The sequence below is a fragment of the Drosophila ananassae genome, chromosome XL, assembly GCF_017639315.1.
Source record: "Drosophila ananassae strain 14024-0371.13 chromosome XL, ASM1763931v2, whole genome shotgun sequence".
Taxonomy (NCBI): Eukaryota; Metazoa; Arthropoda; class Insecta; order Diptera; family Drosophilidae; genus Drosophila; species Drosophila ananassae.
In genome coordinates, this window is record NC_057931.1 from 1,870,692 (window position 1) to 1,891,157 (window position 20,466).

General features: G+C 54.2%; 1 protein-coding gene across 3 annotated transcripts in view; it reads right to left on the reverse strand.

The window, feature by feature from the left end:
- The window catches only part of LOC6503705 (microtubule-associated protein futsch), a 44,340-nt gene extending 36,433 nt beyond the window's left edge, over positions 1-7,907 (reverse strand). The window contains exons 1-2 of one of the 3 annotated variants that reach the window (XM_044716821.1): positions 7,176-7,907; positions 1,840-3,297 (exon numbers count right to left, since the gene is read on the reverse strand). In XM_044716821.1, the coding sequence (XP_044572756.1) occupies positions 1,840-2,353 (514 nt within the window). In that variant the 5' untranslated portion in view covers positions 2,354-3,297; positions 7,176-7,907. Of the gene's footprint in view, positions 1-1,839; positions 3,298-5,170; positions 5,393-7,175 lie in introns of those variants that run through there. The other 2 variants (XM_001963856.4, XM_044716822.1) reach the window with 2 other exon arrangements.
- Positions 7,908-20,466: the final 12,559 nt, after the last annotated feature.

Genomic DNA, 20,466 nt, shown 5'->3' on the forward strand with positions numbered 1-20,466 from the left:
AGTTTTATTTTGGGTTTGCACCTAAGCCTCCAGATAATCCACACCTATCCTTCCGCTGCAAACTTTTCCTTTTTTTGCAGCCCTGGCGTTATTTTGTAATCCCCAAGGGTCAGAAGGCATCGAGGTGTTTGCCATTCCCCTTTCCGGCCCATTTCTGCATGAATCAAATATTTGTTAATAACCTGGACCAGCCGGCCTGCTGCCTGCTGCCTCCTGCCTCCTGTCACCTGCAGGAGACCCTCGCCCTGTGACCCGATTGGCCTTTTCATTACTGCCCCTGTTTGTTCCGCCGCTGCAATGCAATCAACATGAAAATAATTAATACAATTAAATGTAAACAATTGGCCGCCCCCGGGACCTGAATTATAGGTGTATCTGGGTGGCGGGGCCTGTGTGTTTGCAGAGGCATGTGCGGGTGTGCTTTCCAATTTTAATTAAAACGGACAACTGGCAGAGATGTCCTCGCTGCAGAGCCATGCATACTTTCATGCGCAATTTGCTCGAATCGAATTACAGGTAGCGACATTGCCAATCGAGTTTGCGGACGGACGGAGCGGTGGGCGCAGCCCCAGGACACTCGATCAGGGCCTCCAGCACGACCAGGACGACCAGGACGAGCAGGGCCTCGAGCACTCCGAGTGCACGGAATGGAAACTCGATTAACCTGGGCGCTGCCTACTAATTGAGTGGCGCGAGCAGAAGCAGAAGCTCTTAGCCTTTAAATTGCCTTTTGAGTTTGAGTCCGGGCAATGGCCTTAACATTTTATTTTTATTCCGCCCGCCGTAGCCCACCCCCCGCCTTGTTGCCTGCTCAGCTCTCAAGTGGAATCACTTTTGAGTATTGGGTTTTGTAATTAATAAACTGGAATTAAAGCCGAGTGCAATCCCCTAATTGCCGCCACTCCCGGCCAGCTTTAAGCCGCCCATCTTGACGCTCATCCATTAGCAGCTGCTGAATGCAAATAAGTGCCTGCTCCGCCCGTCCCTCCGCTCGGGTTCTGGATTCTGGGTTCTGGGTTCTGGGCCCCCTCGGACGACGCCACTGCCAAGGCAAGAGCTGGTGGGTTATTAAGAACCGGAGAAACTGTGTCAGACAGAGAACTGCAGAAGAAAAGTGAAATATGAACACGAAACAGCAGGCAGCTGGCAAGCTGGCAAGCTGGCCAGCGGCAGGCCTCCCGTCTTCTGCTCCGCTTTCGGCCATCCCTCCTCCTCTGGCTAATTAGAAGCAAAGCAGACGAGGCGACGGCAGCCAGCAAAGTGTGAAAACGAGCTGAATCTGCTGCAGAAGTCTGACGGACTGGACTGGACTGGACGGGGCTGCTCTTGATTGGAATGGATTGGACTGGACTGGACGGGAGACTGGAGAGCTGGACGTGGTCCGAAACGGGTCACGCGACGGGCCTCGCTGAGGCGTGTCCTCCCCAGTTCCCAGTCTCCAGTCCCCAGTCTCTAGGCCTCAGTTGCAATCCCAATCCCAATCCAATGCCGTGCCGGCCATTGGAGCCATCATCTCCCATTTGCATAGGCCAACTTTCTACTCGAATGATATGCAGCCCGAAATATCACATTTTGGAATGGCAACTCAGTTTCACTTCGAGCATGCCGTGAGCCAAAGCATGCTGCAAGCATGTGCTTCGGGGCTATGGGTGCAGGAGATGGCTCCAATCGATTGCACCTGGCTACTCATACTTCTTAGGCCCTTTCTCGTGAAGACTAACTAGGAAAGTGCAGCAATCAAACTCAATATGCATGCTTTCTACGGATAATTGAAGACTACTGTGCTTTCTCCTGAAGACTAGATAGTAGATAGTATAGGATAGGATAGTCTCCACTTACCCTTGAGCAGGTGCTGCAAGATGTTGTCCTTGTGCTCCTCGGAGTGCGGCTCGCCCAGAACGATCAGCAGGTAGCAGCCGGTCAGGGGGCTGGGCGGACCCACAATGCCGCCGGCCAAGCTGGAGGCTGCGCCGCCGTCGGCGTCCGAGCAGCCGGTGTCCAGGGGCGCCCGCCCACCAATCTCCGACGGGGGCAAGGAACTGGCCCCGGCATCGGTGGCGGCATCATCGCCGGCCTCTCCGCCGCCCTCCTGCTCCACCTGGCCGGGCTCCTGATCCTGGTTCGGGTTCGGAGTGCTTCCATTCCCATTGCCGTTGCCGGCTTCTCCGATTCCAGGTCCACCATTGCCGTTGCCGTTTCCACTGCCATTGCCGGCGGCGGCGGCGGCGGCGGCGGCGGCGGGCAGGCTCTCGTGGGTGGCGGCCATTACGGCTGCCCCAGATCCGGCTCCAGATCCCGATGCCCCTGTGCCCGCGTCTGCTCCCGTAGTCGTGGCTTTTGGCTGATCTCCCATCACAGTTGGAGGTTGCGTGGCGATAGCTTTGCGTTCACACAGGCGGAAAAAAAATCGTTTCTACACTCGAAAAAAAAGCGGGATGCTCGGCAGGCGTTCACCGGATGATTGGGGTTCACTCGCGACTGGGGTTCTGTCTCCCTTCGCACTCGGAGAACTGCTGCGAAACGGCGCACTGAACGGGGAAGGCGGCCGGACCAGAGGTGACTTCCTGGCCTGGGCGCTTCTCTGTTTGCTTTCGGGATCTGTCTCTGTCCTGTGTTTGTGTTGGGTGTTTGCTGCACTTGTCGTGTTGTTTGCTGGCCGTGACCTTAGACGTTTATTTGAAACTGGGCCTTAGCTTTTTGGTTTTCGATTTTCGGTTTTCGGTTTTCGGTTTTCGGTTTTTGTTTAATAATAACTATAACTTGTTTTTTGGTTTTAGTTTTGGTTTTGGTGTCTTTCTTTGGTTTTGTTTGCTGTTTGTTGTTGTGCACACTTTGAAGCTGTGTTTGGTAACTTGTATCTTGTATCTGTATCTGTATCTGTATCTGTATCTGTATCTGTATCTGTATCTGTATCTGTATCTGTATCTGTATCTGTATCTGTATCTGTATCTTAGGTTAATTGAAATCTCTTTGGTTTTTCGGCTTGGAGAGTAAGTTTGCGGCAATTGGCGTGTCTCGTAAGTAGTTTAGTAATAATATATAGTATATACGCGTATATGTATATAGTGAAGATTGGACTAGCTGTACTGGTAGCAATTGCTTGACTTTTCTTTGGTTTTGTTTATCGATAACTTGCGGTTTGCTTTTTAGCGTTTAACGTGAAAACTCGGTTCGACGCGGCTCGTCTCTCAGTGTTCTGGTATCTGCTTTCTGGCTTTCAGGCTTTCTGGCTTTCCTGCGTTTGCTGGGCGACTGTTCACTGTTCACTGTTCACTTACGTGCCATCAATCATCGGATCTAGAAAGGAATAACAGAAATCGGGGGTTAGCACGACTGTGGTCCGCAGGCGGGAGGCCTAATCCTTTCGGCTATTGACTCTCCATCAGGGACAGCCACGGACTCTGGACTCCCTCGCCACCCAGGCTCCCCGCCTCTTGCTCCTCCCTCCCAGAGGAGCTGCCAGACAGCCGTCATCCGGATGGCCGGAGGAGCGGCTATAAAAAGACAGCCGACAGACAAAAGGAGGAGCAGGAGGTGCCGGTGGTGGCGACGAGGAGCCGCACATAAAATCCATTGAACTTTGGCCGCCTTGCAAGCACGCCCCGCAACAGCAACACCCTGTGGCAACTCGGAGTGCAAGGAAACTATAATTCCATTCCATTTTGCTAATGACTTTTGGCAGAAACTGCTCTCCGCTTGTTCGGAATGCGGGATCGATAGGAGGCTGTCGGGAGGGCCTTTTGCAGGAAAGTGCATCTCGGAACTAAGTGATTCTCCGAACAGAACAGAAGCAGAGCGGTGTTGAATAACAGATTAGGACCTCAAAAGCCGACACAGTGCCCCCCGAAAGAGGAAAAGTTACCACCAAAGGGAGACAAGGATCAACATGCACACACGCCCCATTGCAAAGATGTCGTCATCGCCGGCTAGTTCCTTTTTCAGCACTCGCTCCACGCAACCATGACAACGATGGCGATGGCAACCACGGCGACATGGAAGGCGACGTCATCAGCGCCCAATACCAGCCCCTGCCCCTGCCCTTGCCCCCACCACTACCCCTGGCCTGCTTCCACCCTGCTCCTTGTGTGTGCGCTCTACCCCCTTTTCGGGTTGTTTGGCCGGATCGGGCTGGGCCGGGGCCGGGGCCGGGCTGGGACTGCAGGCGAAAACTATAAAAAGCAACCAGCACGAAAACTCCTTTGGATGTTTCCGTCCGGCCGTCGCCCGCTGCCGTAATCCTTCAAGTTCTCGCCTACCCCACCAACCCCCACCCCAGTGCCTCACACGACTGCAGTTTGTCGCGTGCCCCTGCCAAAAAAGAAACAGAGGAGAGGAGAAATATACATATAAATGTTGCACTCCACTGCGCCGGAGTTGCTCCAAGAGCCCGGGAGTCGCAGCCGGGGCTGATGATTCACCGACCATTGCCTGTTCGATTTTTCGGAGCTCTGACGGAGAGGATATGAGGACTATTTCGGTGGAGAATGGCTCAAATATGTCAGTTAAGATCGGAATCAGGGGGCGGAGGATCCGTTCTTCGTCGAACAGTGACCTATGTCGCTCCTAACTTCGGGAAGCGGTCTCTAAACACCCAGGGTATTGGGAACTTCGACTACCCCGTGTTCAGCCGGCTTTCGCATATGGACAGATGCGGCTTTCGGAAAAAATGGGAAGCGGATGGGGCGAAGTGGGAGTTCTTGTCTGCGGGCCCAGTGCGGAAATCGTGGCTATTTCGGGATGCATCGGAGGATGGGATGGAGGAGCGCTCTTTGATCGCTGTTCTCGGACTGGGCCGGGTGGGAGTTGCGCGAATAATCGATGCAAGTGCAACTCCGAAATGGAGAAAGGAAGTAGCCAAGTAGCCAAGTAGCCAAGTAGCCAAGTAGCGGAATCAATAGGTCACACACCAACACACACTCGCACGCACACACACAACGGAGTTGTAGTCAGGCATACGCACACCAACGCCAAGCAGCACGTGGTGGAGGCTCTGACTCTCACTGCCTTCGGGGGTACCGTTATATGATATCACCATAGGAAGCCACAGAAAAAAATGGAGGAAGGACCGACACTCGAAAAATGACGGTTTCACACAATTAATTTGCACAATAAAATAACGGCAAAAAAAAGAGAAGGAATTAAGCTGTAGAAATAACTGTTTCTTGCCCACCGCCTGCCAATTTACTTTGGCTTTCTCTCTTCGCCTTGCTTTTGCTTCTCCTCTTTCTCTTTCTCCTGCTCTGGCTCTATCTCTCTTCCTCTTGTTTAGCTGCTGCTTCTTCGCTGGAGTTGGAGACTGGAGACTGAAATCCCTGGCGGTGCGCTGCGCTCACTGCAAACGGTTTGAAAGCTCGACGACGACTGATTCGCTAGCAGAGCCATCGAGCACCACGAAGCGAAGCCAGCCAGCCAGCCAGCCAGCCAGCCGGCAGAGGCGGTGGCGGTGTCGGTGGCAGCGGCATCGGCATCGGCATCGGCATCGGCAGCAGCAGCGACGCCAGTCGGCTGTCGGCAACTCCAGTTGCCGCCGTTGTTGTTGGAACTTCCAGCTGGGCGCAGCGCAACTCTCTCCTCCTTTCCTCCCTTTCTCTCTCTCCGTGCTCAGCTGTGGGCTCGTCGTCCTGCCGCCTTGCCTTTCTCTGGTTTCCCTTCACTATTCGGGGTGGGTGCTGCTCGCTTTTCGCTTTTCGTAGCATACATCACAGCGGGCTTGTGAAAAATAACACTACGCCACTTAGGGCAGGGTATCCACCAGTTGGAACTTGTTCGCTGCTATCTCGACTCCCTACCATCGGGGGCCGGCTTGGGGTTCGTTCAGGGGCCGAGCACTGGTTCGGCAAACATTCGGACTGGGACTCGGACTCGGACTTGGACTCGGACTCGCTGATTCGCCGCTTCCAGTTAACGGTTATAGGCTCCTCTGCCTACCGGCACAGGCACTGAAACCGGCACTGAAACCGGCAAGCTACCAGCCCGCAGTCCCCCATCTGGACTCTGGACACCCTACACACTCCGTGCCCGAGTCCGTTATTTACTGCGGGATGTGTGTGGGGGCCTCCGCCCTCCGGAGGATCCCGTTGTTTTTAGCTTCAACCTTTTGTGTGCTCTGTTCTTGCCACAGCTTCTCCCTGCCCACGTGGTCATCTGTTGGACCCGGCTCCCGGTCCTTTTGTTCCTGCGGCTAGTCAGCGGCACAAAGCAATCGGTGAAGAGCGACAAAAGGGCGGAGGCGGGCTTGCAACGGGACGCGGACTTGATTGAATGGCGCGGCTAACGGGAAGCCTGGAAGGCGGCTAAGCGCTAATGAAATTACGCAATTTCCAGTGACTGGGGAGGCTCAAGGCGAGGATCGTTGGGGAGGTGACTGTACCGTTAGTACCATATGGATGGTAATCCCCAAAAGCGTGCTTTCCAATGCAAGCCTGCAGAGAAATTGAGTCCTACGGAGAATTCTACTTTCTAGCGATGAATTTTGAGAGGGAAGTACATACTGGATATAAGATACAAGACTCCAAAGATATAACTTATTAAACGTCTTGTTTTGGAATTAAAGACCATAAATGAAACGCAATCATGCTTCAAGTTCTGCTTCAAGATCCATGCTGGTCTTGCTGGAAGGGCGAGAGTGGCAGCGAGGGGAGTAGGGACTGGGCCAGAGACTGCGGATTCTTAGCCACTGGAAGCTCGGGGCGGCCCCTCATCCGACCATCTGATTGCGCGCCGGCAGAGCTTCAGTCTGCAGCTGTTCGTTCGGGGGATAGTATCGATTTTGCGGTTCTCGGCTGGCTCGGCTTGCCGGCAGCCGAACGCCGCCGAACGCTGCCGAAGCGCCCAAACAGCTGACTGTTTGCTGGCCACCTTGTGGGCGCTTGTGTAACGCTCAGCTGAGCGCGAGGCAGCCAACCGTGGCTCTGCTTGGGGCCCTGCTGCAAAATCAGATGCAACATGCAAAGTCTCTGCTGCTGCTGGAGCTGCAGCTGCTGCTGCCACTCATGCTGCCCCGCCCCACCCCCACCGCGAAGCAGATGCTGCGGCGGCTGCTGCCTCCTTGTCTCTGATCATGAAACACAAATGGCAAATTGCTTCTGCCCTGACCTATGACACGCTCGCTCATTCACACCCATGACACTGAGCTCCGTTCCCGGCCCACTCATTCGATTCCCGGCCAGACTCACCTTGGTTTCTCGCAGTGTACTGGCGTCGCACTCAACACCTGTCGTTGGATGGAACGGTTTTGTCTTATGTCTTTAGCACAAAATGGACACTTGATCTGCTTAGTCCTAAAACACTGTTAGTTAATATTTTTGGTAAATTTATAGCACAAAGCGGACGCGACTGGCAATAAGCGAATTCTAAATTTAAATCGATTATATATGTTTGGTTTTTGGTTTTTCGTATTTTTGTATTTTGTATTTTTGGATTTTTGGATTTTGTTGGCAACTTAAAGTTTCAGAGTTGTCCGAAACCGAAATAAACTTTAGACGGATATTGATTTTTAACTGCTGTGGCACTCTATCTCTCTCCCTGTCTGCCAGTGCTCTGTCTCTGTCGCTGGCGCTGTCTCGCTCACTGGTGTCTGTGCACTTTCGTTTGTTGTTGCTCCAGCCTGGGCTGGAGTTCGAGTTCGAGTTCGAGGTGGAGCTGGAGCTGGAGCTGGAGGTGGAGGTGGCAACTGGGGCCTAATTGATTGATTACCGCCGCTGGCATTTAGGCCTGCTCCCTTCCCTGGCTAGAACACTCTTCGCCTTCTCTCCCTGCTTTTTCGCTTTTTCGCTTTTTTTTTATTTTGGCTAGGACTCTCCTGTGCGGACTCTGGTGTGTTTGCTGGCGCCTGGCTCTGGATTTTTACTCTGATTCCGGATTCCGACTTTTTGCTTTGCTAGCAGCAGCGAGTGCGGCTGGCTGGCATTCCCGTTACCGGTTACCGTTACGGCTGCCGTAACCGTTAACGGAGCACCACCCCCCTCTCGCTCCCTAGCTCCCTCGCTCGCCCCCAGCCCCCCAGCCGCACCCCTAGCCCACTTCCATTGCCAACACACTAACACACTTCGGCCTCGTCACCGTCGTTGGCTTCGTTTCCAGCTTCGCCAGCGCCAGTGCCAGTGCCAGCGCCAGTGACAGTGCCTTCGGCTTCGGCTGCCACTTCCTCCTGCTTTTGCTCTTTTTTTGGCACACTGGAACCGGGCGAACATGTGACAGCCGGAAGGGCTGGAAGGGTTTCCAGCGGCGCCGGCGCAGAGCCGGCACGACAGCTGACGAAGCGAAGCCGAACAGCTGATTGTTGCCAGCCACGGCGACGACCAAAAGGGAACTTCCCCCAGGCGCAGGCGGGGCGGGGCGGGGAGCGGCACGGCACGGCGCGGCACGGCGGACGCCCAAAGGATAGGAGGCTCAGACGCCGCCAGCCCGTAAAGCGTCTGATGCCGTCGGGAAATGCGAGGAATGCAAATGCGGCCGGATATAGATTGGCCATAGATAAGTTCGAGGAAATGAATATAGGAATAACCTGAAAGCCCAACTCCCACGCCAGCGGGTCGGGCCGGGCCGGGCCGGGAATAGGCTAAACTTTTCCCAAAGAAAAAGAACACAATGGAAGCCCGCATTAGCTATTCAAATTCAATAAAAAACAGCACAGCCCATCAATTTAAAGGCCGTGGAAGCGTAGCTGGTTACTTTTTTATGAATTCTTTGAGTATAATGGATTTGCAATTTACGAATAGGAATCAAGTTGGAAAGTTGCGCCTTGTTTACCCAGAACGCTCCGAAAAGTTGAGCTTTAGTCGGTTATTTGGCCAACTATTGCAACAGGGCGTATACGTGATGTTGGTTTCGGTGGCAATGGCGGTGGCGTATACTTGATATCTGCACAGATTGGCAAAATATGATCAGGAACTGTAGTTTGTAGCATTATTTGTGGTGCAAGTTTAAAGTCCTATCAGAACCCTATCCCAATACGGTACACCATGACGTATACTTGATTTTTACCCAAAGATTTCTGAATAAGACCTACCCCTGCCTTGTTTTGAATAAAATTCCGATTCGAACTCAGTCCCTAGTCCACACTGACTAGATTCTGTACATTCCCTGTTACGTATACTTGATTTAATTTGAGTTTCACCGAAAATATAGCCTTTCAAAATATTGATTAATTTTCCAGGCCGTTTCCGGCACACATGCACCCTGCGATGTGTGTGCAACTCAATCCGCGCCTAACGAGGCAATTCTGTTTTGGTTGTGGTCGCTTTGGAGCCAAGTTGCCAAAAAAAGGGGGGCGCGAAAACTTTTCCAGCGGAATTCTTCAAATTTCGACTTGTCTGTTGCTCGAGACTCTCCCGCAGCCCCTCCCACCCGAGCCCCGGCCTACAAGGCCCCATTTACTGAAAACCCCATCAGACATGTAACAGTCGCTACAGGAGCAGGCCGAGGGAGGGGGACATGGGAAAAACAGGCTCAAAGGACAGCCAGAGCCGAAAATAAAAAATAAAAATAACTGAAAAGAGCGGCCACGCCCAGATTAATCCAATCAAAGTCCCAAGTTTCCGCTGCCACGGCTGAGAGGAAAAATACCAAAAAGGAAAACAAAAACAAAAACAAAAACAATGAGAAAAAATGAAAGAAAACCGAAACAAGAGAGGCCCGATATCCGAAATTTGAATTTGAATTCCGCGCTGGGTTTCATTTAATTATAACTTAACACGGAACACGAACCGACGTTGCATACTCGGCGGCGCCGTAAAAATGCCTTCACTGCAGCGCCCCCCTGCAGGCACTGGAAGAAACAACATGGCGAATGCGTAATATTTGACTTGATGAGAGGTGATGGGGAAATCACTCATACGCCCTGTATTACAACTTATTCTTACCATATCTTGTTATTTCTTTTAAAATTTTATGAAATGCAAGCGGATCGGAAGAGAAGTACTAGTTTTTTCTGCTAGTGACTCTTAGACTGACGCCACCTCAGCTTTTAAAATGTTTACGACACGACACAGCCCAAAAAGTCAAAGTTGGAAACTGTGGGCGGCAGGAGAAGAAAACGAAAGGGAGCTGGCCGAAAAAGAAACAAAATAAATACAGAGTTTCTGTAAATACGACGACGGCAAGACAAACTTGGACTGCGACAGTTGGGGAAGGACGATACAAGATGTAACACGGCCGGAAGTGTGTGTGCGTGTGTGGGAAGGAGACAGCTGCACCTGCATCGCGTGCGCAGCTCACTTACAACACACAGCTCACAGCTCACGGCCCCCAGCTCCCCACCCACCCGCTTAGTCCTGTTTAATGGCGGCTGTAGAGGAAGTATATTAAACACTGACGTCACTGTCTCTTCTGATCGCTTCTTTCCTCCTCTGATTTTGTTCTGCGTCTAATTTCGCTCATTATAATTATATTAAATTTGCGAGACTTTTTAATTATAACGGTGCTCGGGCGACTCCCCCTCCCTCCGTGCACATACATCCGTCCCGCTCTCGTTTCTCATTTCCGTTTGGCATTTAGCGCCACCTGCCGGCGAGGGCCGGCAATAAATTGCGTTTTATTAATTAGAAGCCTGGGCCTTTGTAGCACCGAGGGAATTGGCCAAAAACCGAGGAAATTCGCATTCGGGCAGCTCAAGAACTTAACCCCAGAAAGCGCCAGGAAATGAAATAATAATATTCCCATTAAACTATTTGCTCGGAAAGTGCTTTGGGCAACAAACGAGGCTACGAGCTGACTCTTCTGGGCTGATATCTTTCAAATTTGGATCCTAAACTCAAACAGAATGGGACCCTTGCCCCAGTAGGGGTAATGAAAGGCTATTAACTTAATTTGCTCCACACAAAAAAAGGATTTTTTCAATTTTTTGTCTCCGTCTCCGTCTGGGGCTCCGTGTCCATGTCCGAGTCCGTTTCTGGTCGCCGTGTCCTTGCCTGTTTTCGGGCCTGTTTGCGGCGTAATCCTAATAAATTTCAACAGCCGGGACCGCAAAATGTCAAGACCCGGACAAGCGGCCAAACGGACAAACAAACAAGACCCTATAGCACCTTGTGACGACGATGTAACCACGGTTTGCGGCAATTTCGCATCGTTCTCGCATCGATTTTCGGTCGACCTCCTTGCACTTTGGCGCCCCAGCACGTGGCATCGAAACGGAACCGGAAGTTGCAAGTGCCATGCGTTGCTGTTCGCTGTCACCTGTCCGTTATTCGTTCCCCGCTGACCGCTCGTTGTCCGCTGTCCGCTGTCCGCTGTCCGCTGCTCGTTGCCTGTTGTCTTACGCTCTCTGTGCCCCCTCCTTGGCTGCCCTGGCTCCTCCAGCTCTGGCCCCAGCCGCCCCATCTCCCTGGCACATTAATTAAACCCGCTGGCAGGAGATGACAGCCCCGGGGGAGGCGGAGACGCATCCGACGCTAATTCCCCAGATTGAAGCTCAGAAGTTGAGGCGCTCAACTTCTGCCAGCCCGGCGGTGGGACGGCCCACTTGATCCAACCCATAAATTGCAAGTATTTAGACTTCGGTCTTCAGTCTCCGTGGGATTAGGTATCGGGAACTTTTTCGAGTGTTGGGCGTACACTGAGGAAACGGAACAATAGCTCAGCGGAGCTTATTAAAGTGGACTGTTTTTCAATCGTCGTGACCTTCACCCTGGCTCGAAAGTGCTTGGTCACTAATTATCCTTGGGATACTCCGGCGGGCCGGTCGGCCGGCTATTTATGGAGCTACTTACGGACCGCCACAGACCACAGGCCACAGGCCCGCCGCCCAAGGCCGTCGATATCCGCTCTCTGTTATTTTTATGACATGTCCGAGTGAGTGGGGTGTATCTTGATTTCCTTTGGTCTTGCTGCTTTCATTGTTATTAATATTTCATTTCCTTTCGGGCGACTGCTCCCCCACGACTCCACCCACTCCACCCACCAGCCCCAGCTTGTGCGTATGTATGTCTGGGCCAGCCACCACCCCCGAACGCACTTGGAACAATTGCGTTTTATTACGGCCCAAAACCCATCTCGGAGGCATCTCCACTCCGGCCGAAATGGCGTCGTAGCCCGAGAGCGGAACAACAAGGGCTGGGCGGCCAGAGCGTGCTTTTTGAGGCATTTCCCTCGTATTAAGTTACGAATTTCAAGGTCAAAGAGCCAGCTGTTGGCTGTTTTTCCGTCGTTTTGTTTTCTGGAAACACGCACTCCCCCCGGGACGAGGGATAAAAATAGGTGAAATGCGAGCGGGCAGGCGACGGCGACGGCGAAGATTTAGGACGGAATTTGCATTATTAGGACTTGACGATTATCTCTTTCTGGCCTCTGGTCAATTGGCAAAATTAAAAACTTGGCAGAGGAACTATTTGGGCACACACATCATCCGAAGTGGAGGAATCTCGGGGAGTGCACTCCACCAGCTCCACTCGCTCCACTCGCACCACTTTATGGCCTTTAACGCAACTTTGACATTACCCGGAGCAGCTCTCTCAGGGGCTGAATAAATTACAGCACGTCCTCGCATTAGCCGCAAGTTTGCCGGCCAGAATGTCTCATCAGGGTCATTAGGCCAGGCGGCTGTTGGGCAGGATGGGAGCGGATGACCGGATGCAATCAGGCGCTCACCGAACTCACTTCTGAAGACACCTTCGGTCGGTTAATTGGTGGCCACTCATGCCCGGCCCAGTGGCCAGAACACTGCGGCCAAAACAAATCACTTTCGGCCCAATCGATGATGGGGTGTTGCGCTGATCGATGTCCTGACTCCGGGGCAAGGAAGCCGGGGTCTCAGACAAAACAATTTCCCCAAAGACGGCCTCTTTAATTAAGTTTCCCGTTCGGGCCACGTCAGCTATCATTTGGGCCAAAAGGTGTCCTGTGTGTCCTGGCTCTGGTTGCTGCTATTAAGGCACCACCTGCTGGGCCTTACTTGCGTTTTATTTGAGCCGCTGCTGCTGTTGCCATCCTGCCACCATGCCACCATGCCACCATGCCTCCATGCCGCTATGCCACACTTCCTCACTGTCACCTTCCCCTTTCATTGGCGAGAACTGCAGGGGCACTCATTGTGGCACAAGTTTTGGCTTAAATCGATGCGGCAGCCACAGCAACCATAAAGTAGAAGGCACACACTCGCACGAACCAAGGCTTGTACACTTGTACACTCATAAATAGCATTTTGTACCTTTATTTCGGCGCCCAGCCCCTGGCCCGCTTCGTCCTGGCTCTGCTCCTGCTCCTGCCTTTGCTGCCCCTTTTTTGAGTGTCTCTTTAGATGTCGAGCGGCTTTGACACGTGGCAAGTTAAATTGAAAAGCCGCCGACATCGCTGTACACACTTATTAGGCCGAAAACAGTAGGGCAGGCAGGCCTGCCGGCTCAGAGTGTTGGCTTATGCCCTTTTGCGGAACTTTAAGCCAGCCGGGGGGATATGGGCCAGATCTTCCTGCCTCTGAGTGGCAGGGTGTCTTGAGGAACCTCCATGGAGGAGGATGAGGGGGTGCTGCAACTGGCAATCTTGGATCGGGCGGGATGATAACCGCAGGAGCCGCATTGCATCCGCCATTGTGTCGCAATGGCGTTTCTAACAATTGCTGTTGGCCGGGCCAAAAAGAGCAAATTCAATAAAGTCCGCCAGTGACGGCGCTTTCGTGCGGCATTTGTCTGTTGCCAAATGGCTAACATGTCCTTCTGTCTGCCGCTCCCACTTTCCCTTCCAGGCCCAGGCCCCGGCCCAGACCCGGCCCAGTCCAAGAGCAGTTAGTCCTTTTTCAGTTGGCCAATTAAACTAGGCGCCCCAGAGGGCTGGCAGGACTGACTGGCAGGCAGGCTGGCAGGCCAAACGAGGACGCACATTAGAGCCGGGCCAGCAAAGTACGAGAAAGGATTTATGCAGTACGCCACTCGCCCCAACACCAACACCACCGCCACCACCACCACCACCAGCACCAGCACCAGCACACTTATGGCCACATTGGGTCATCAGTTGGCCAACCACAACAACAAGCGCCAGTGCGTGCCTCTGAGTGTCCTCAATATTTATTGGAAGAGCCATAAATAAATAAGCCATAAAGGCCAATGGACATCTCGATCGTGTCCAGGGCTCAGCGGCCCTAATCCTCCGGCCGAGCCAATCGATTTTCGGGCGCATTAAAGAGGGAAGCCCTCCTGAAAGGCCGATTAGGTGGAGCAATTATGGACTGCGCCCGAGATCTCAGCAGCTATGCACTTGCGGGCCGTAGGTTGGGGCTCTCCAATGCTAATACACTCTATTATGATCGCGTTCTCGGCCCTCCGGACGGGGCATAAATTATGCAACGTCAACGGACAAGTGTGCATTTATTGGGCCGCCCCCGCCTATGATGCAACAGCTGCCAAGGCATCTGCCGCAAAAAGGCCGAAAGGGCTGGGGCGGCGGCCTTCCGGCAGGTGCAGTTAAGATTACGGACAGTTGATTGATTGACTGCGGCGGGAAGATGTGGCAGATTGGGGCAAGACACGAGCCACACAGGACAGGGCAGAGACGGCACTGGCGATGCAGTTTCAGACCCAGCCGGACAGCAGGATACAGTAATTTGCCAAATTACAGGACGACTAATGAGATGGCCGAAACAGCATCAAAGGATGTCTGAAATGCTCCGAGTTCCATCGATTCCGTATTAGGATCCTTGAACAAAGCCAGGACAAGTCGGTTATATTTTTATAGCATACACTTAGGCGCTGCCCCCAGCCCCAGCGCCAGCGCCAGCCCCAGCCCCCCAGCTATTGTTGGCCAAAAGTTTTCCCTACCAGCTGCCCCTACCAGCCCCTCCCCTGCCATGGCCCCAAACTTGCTGGCCGTAATGTATCTGCAACATCTTCTGTTGTTGTTGCATAATTGTATGCAAGGATTCGGCTTTGTTCCACTTCCACTTTATGGGGCGAGGGCCGGGCTTAAAGCCCCCAAAGCCAACTTTAATTTCAGTTTAAGTTCAGCTCTGGACGGGCCACAATCCGAGGGCTTTCCCGCCAGGGATGGAGGCGCACCGAGGCGGATCTGAAAACTATCTGGGAACTATCCCAGGGGCTTAAAGCTGGAAAGTCTATGGAGGCACTAGAACGCTTCAAGTAATCCCCGATATGTTATGATATTTTCTCTCAAACACTCCGAGGTGCGCCACACATCCCTGGCCAGGACTTGGGGTGCCAGGATGGGGCTGGGCCGGGCCCGTGTTAACGGCTTGTTGGCCACTTTACGCCTCGCTGTACGTTTGTGGGCCCGGCTCGCATTCTATGTTGCACGCAGCCCGCGGCTGCAGCCGGAAATCAGCAACACAGCCATGGAGCACACCAGCAGGGAACTGGCTCCTGCCAGGAGGTGGCGGACGAACTATGAGCGAAATAAAATGAAATAAACAGGCAAATAAGCATCCAGCAAACATCCTTGCACAGCGAGCTTCCCAAGGATGAGGGTGCAGTACGCGGCGCTGTTGGTACCCGGTACTCGGGGGTGCTCCGAGCATATCGTGTTTGCGGGGATCTCAGTCCGTAAACTGCATGGATTCCGTTTACTCCAGGATACAGAATCAATCACAGAGCCTGCTTTCCATTTCCCACAAAGTCCTGCCCGCCACTGCTCGGCTGACGGGACTTTAGCCGCACAATTGTGAGACACAGTTGCGAGATGTCCGTACAGATGTCGGGAATCCATTCATACCCTTCGCCGTGGGCGTGGGCATGGGCGTGGGCGTTAGCGAGGGAGCTGGGTAGGAGTGGCAGGCGGAAAATCAAAGAGTGGCACGTGGCAGGTGGCAGGTAAAGCGTGAAGACGAATGTTTTAAATGCCAAGCTCTGGGGCGCACTCAGCCCACACTGTTCCCAACTGCACTCGTGTGTGTTTGCATTTGTGTGTGTTTTATTTAATTATTTCTGCAGGTCCTGCGACGCGCCAGCAGATCGCCAAGTGCTCTACAGAAACTGCAGTGGGAACGCAAACAGCGGCGACAAATGAGTGCGGCGGTGTGGGACAAGTCCTGGCAGAACCCATTCGCTGCCATTTAAATTTTCAGCGGTCAGTCTCCCGTCGGGGGAGGAATCGATCAATCTGGCCATCAATCATCCCAGCCACCTCTCGCTGGCAGGTGGCTCTCCACTCCTCGTCTAGACATCGGCAGAGCCATTTCGGCTTTATGGCTCCTCCCGCCCTTAACCCGCGTGGCGTCACCCGGATTGGGGCGCTGACTGCCCCGGCTTTAACCCTCAGCTGTTCGGAGGAGCGGTGGGCATTGTTTCTGGTCAGGCCGGAAAGCTCCGGGGCCCAGGGAGAGGGACCCAGGGAAGCAGGGGGCGGAAAAGCCTGGAATCCTGGCATCTGCCCAGTGGAAGGACCTCTTGCGAAAAGCTCCAAGCGGCGTTGCACGAAAAAGCTCCGGAGCTGAAGTGCCGGCGAGCCAAAAAAGCAATCTGGAAAAGCATATGACCGTGCATATGCGGCGGCTAAGTCGGGGAACTTGCCACTCCCCCACGCCTCCTGGTCGGCACTTTGTCCTGTCATCCTGCTCCTGCAGTTTGACATTATGTCACAGCCAAAAAAGGGAGCCAAAAGATCCGAGTCAATCGATTTATGGGGCAGCATAATGGCTACAAATTATGCTCGTCTGCAGGACGTCGCAGCTGCTGACGATGTCCTTGTCCTTGTCATCGTGTCAACAGGAACATAATTCCGGAGGGGGCCCTGGTGTTTGATGATCCGTGCGATGGGTGTTGCCCGCCTGGAGGTCCTTTTGTTCCACAGCTGTTTAAAGTTTGAGCAAAACCTTGGCCGTCTGAGCACTTTCCGAATGTATTCTGCCTTAATCCCACCTTTGATGACGGCTCTCCGAGCTACTAAAAACTGCATCCACCTCAACATACCAATTGAGTGAGTTTTTGTGTCTTTTCCGGGCCGCCTTATCCCGGATTGGGGCTGTGGGACCCGAGGCAGTTCTTAAACATCATTGTGGCGCTTCCTTTGAGGTGAGCTCGACGGGAAACTGCCCGAAAACTTCTGGCTATTCAGGGGAGAAATGCCTCGGTCGGCCCCCCTGTGCTGTGTCCGGAGCGACGCCCCTGAACTTAGCACTTGCCGGAATCCGCTTAAATGCCTTTCCGGTACGGCTCGGAGAGTGTTGCCTATTTTTTGTCGCCCGTACAGTCGTGCCTCCCTCTGTAGACCAGCCATAGTTCTTCATGGAAGCGGGGTACTCAGTTCTAATAAGAAGCCAAAACACGGAATGCAAGGTGTGCGAATACTTTCCTCCTTTTTTGGAGGCATTATTTGCGATGGAATGGCATTTCCTCCGGGGCGGCAACTGAACACTAAGTCGAATTTACTGGGGACAAGCGCAGCTGTCGCAGTCGCCATTGTTTGGCGCCCGCCACGCCGCCCCCACCAGCCGCAATGCAGTTGCCATTCATTCATTGCGCCCCCAAATGTTGCACCTCCCCCGCATGCCTCCCCCGCCCGACGCCCCACGCCACTCGTATCTCCTGCTTTCGCTGACCAAATTTTATTCCCTCAAAATGGCAAGACGGCAGGGCGGGCCCGAGCCCCGGGGGCCTTGGTTTGGGGTTTGGTTGCTCTGGAGCTTAAATATCAACACTTGACACTCAACACTGTCCCGGCACTTGGCCACCGGATGGCCATTGTCCGTCCCCCGCCAGGCCAGAGCATTGTCTTAGGGGCTGGAGCCCCAGTGGAGGGACAGGGATTGGGGGCTTAAATGAGAGTCAGTTTCGGGGAACCCGAGTCCGAAAGACATCAATCAACTGCAATGGAGCCAAGCGAGAAGAATCTGCACTTCGAAGGTAATCGTGGCTGGCACTGTAGCGGCCAAGGAGGAGAATCGGGAGGAGACAGAGACCAGAGGAGGAGGAGCCAAGGGGCCAGAAGACAGAATGCAGGAGCTCGTTCGCTGCCACAGTTCGCTGTGCAACCGATTTATGCTAGCCTGGCCAAACTGGAGCACTTATTGTACAAAAAATGCACTCGCCGGGGGAACCAGAATCCGAACCAGAATCAGAGTATCTGCGTATCTGCATCCGAGTATCTGCGGACTGCAGCTGGCAGAGAGGAGAAGGAAGGGGAAGCAACCGATTCGAAGCAGATTCCAAAGACAATGGCCAGTAATCGCACCAACTGGCACACTCTAAACAACCTCGTTTTCCCACGAAAATAATTCAAAGCTTGGATAAAGATACAAAATCTCATAAACAAGTTTTCCCCTGTTTCCCCCCCTTTCGGCAAGATGGCCGAAAGCTTTCGCTTAGCCGAGACTCGAACCAGCGAGAGAGAGCCAAAGCATGGTCCGCCACCAGTTTCCGCCTGTTGGACTCTTCTGAATTTGGGGCATCCGCCTGCGCCGATCTCATGGTCGCCTGGTAGTCCGTCTAGGGCAAGTTCCTAGAATGTTCATTCCAATAAGCCACCACCGCTGCGGCGGTTGCAACATCGCGCGAAAAGCGGCCAGCCAGGGCAGCCGGGCCAGCACGGCAGGCGATTTTCGTAGAATTCACCCGAGCGGATCAGGTGGCCAGAAACGGGAGCAGACGGGCGCAGGCAGGGCGGCCCTGCCAACATGTTGCGGCGACATTGAGACAGCGACAGGTCGCGTCATGCGCGTCGCGAATTCAGCAGGCTGCCAGCGACGGCGACAGGGCGGATTGGTTGTCTCCCACTCCGGAAGGACGCCCGGCGGCCTCCGTCACATATGGCCATCTCGATGGCACCGGACTCCACGCACGTACGCGGCCCAATACGGATGGCTGAGAGCAGGCAAGCGTCGAGAAAGCCGGAGCGGCAGCCGAGCGGATAGGCGAGCGTTAACACTTTCGTTTTCTTGTTCCAACCTGGCGCTGGCCGCTGACCAGGCGCCCAGCAACGCGGAGCAGCCTCCAGCAGTGGCGGCGCTGAGCGAGATGACGCACTCAACGCTGAAAGCTCTCCGGTGTACAAGCATCTCACTCTAGTTCACTGCTCTCTTACACACGGGCCCCAACGCGCCAAGCAATGGTGTTGGTGGTGGTGGAGCGGCTGCGAGAGCGAGAGATGGCTTGATGTACCGGGGAGCTGATGCTGGCGCTGCTGGTGCTTGCTCACTCTCCCCCACGCGGGGCAATGGCTATGTCCTTGGAAGAGTGAAAGAGCTGGGCAAACCGAAAAGTGCGAACCAAACCAGCTATCAAGCAAGGTAGTGAGCCATCCCGCTCTGGCTGGCAACATGCTGCTGGGCAACATGGAGCCCCGCTCTCTCAGCCCAGCTTACACACAGTAGAACCTGTTTTTGAAGAACGCGGGGGGTGGAAGGCAGTTACAGACAAGAGTAATGGTTTCTACTGGCAATGGTTGGGTTTCTTGCAGCCCTGACTCAGCTTCCCAGTTGCGACAGCCGTTCTCCGCCATCCAGCACTCACTGTAGCCTCGCTCCTCCTGGGGAAGTTCCTGGCTTCTGGCTCTGGGCCGGCTCTGCTGCAGCGTCCTGGGTCCCTGTTCGAAAATCGACTGACTGAAGGCCCCTGAAATCGTCGCACGTCGTGTGCGGTGACTTACCGACGACGGCAGGCGCCTCTGCCGGGCAGAGCATCCGATGGAGCAGCAGTGGAGCTGGGCCTCCTGGGGGCCTGGAGAGTGGCCGCAGCCGAAGTCGAGGACCTCGGCAACTCGTTACCAGCCCCGGCTTTGTTTTAATTAATCTAACCACCGATGGTGGATGGTTGCTCCTGCTCCTCCCCCGGCGGCTGCCTTCCTCGGAACGGCAAAAAGCCAATTAGTGAAAGTCCCCTGCCGCTCCTGGCCCCCGCCCCCATGCGGCCTTCTTCATTAGCTGCGCACCATTTCGACCTACGATTTTCGCAGCGCATCTTCTTCTATCCTATTACGCTAACATCTTCTTAATTAAAAACCTGACAGCGCCGGCTCCTGCCCCAGCGGCCTCGCCCGGCGCCCCCCAGGCCCCCGGCCCACCGGACTGGCGGATTTTTAATTGCTTAATTGGAACTGCGTGGGAAGGCCGGCCAAGATGCATCCTCGCAGCCACTCGCACACGCACCCAACCGCTGGCCACGCCCACGCCTGTTGCTGGGCAATTAAAAGCCAGGACCTCCGGTGGGCGGGGTGGCAGTGGGTGGGTGGGGCCTCAAGGTCGGCCGGGACGACCAACCACCACGCCCTAGATACGCCTCAACCCGGCGCGGGAAGCAGGCGCCCAGCAACCGCAGGACGCTGGCAAGGAAAGGACACGGAGACGCAGGCACGAGATGGAGCACGAGATGTGGCTCTGACGCAGGACACGAGATGCAGACGCAGATGCGCAGGATGGCCCTGGCGAGGATGATGCAGGCAGCCACCCGCCCTGCCGGGAAAAGCTCCAGAACAAAGAAAGCTTTGAGGAAGCTTTTGGCCATAGGAAATGGGGGAGTCCCCGGACGTCCGAAACATCCACAAGCCCCAGCCCACAGCCCACAGCCCACAGCCCAATGAGACACTGGCGGG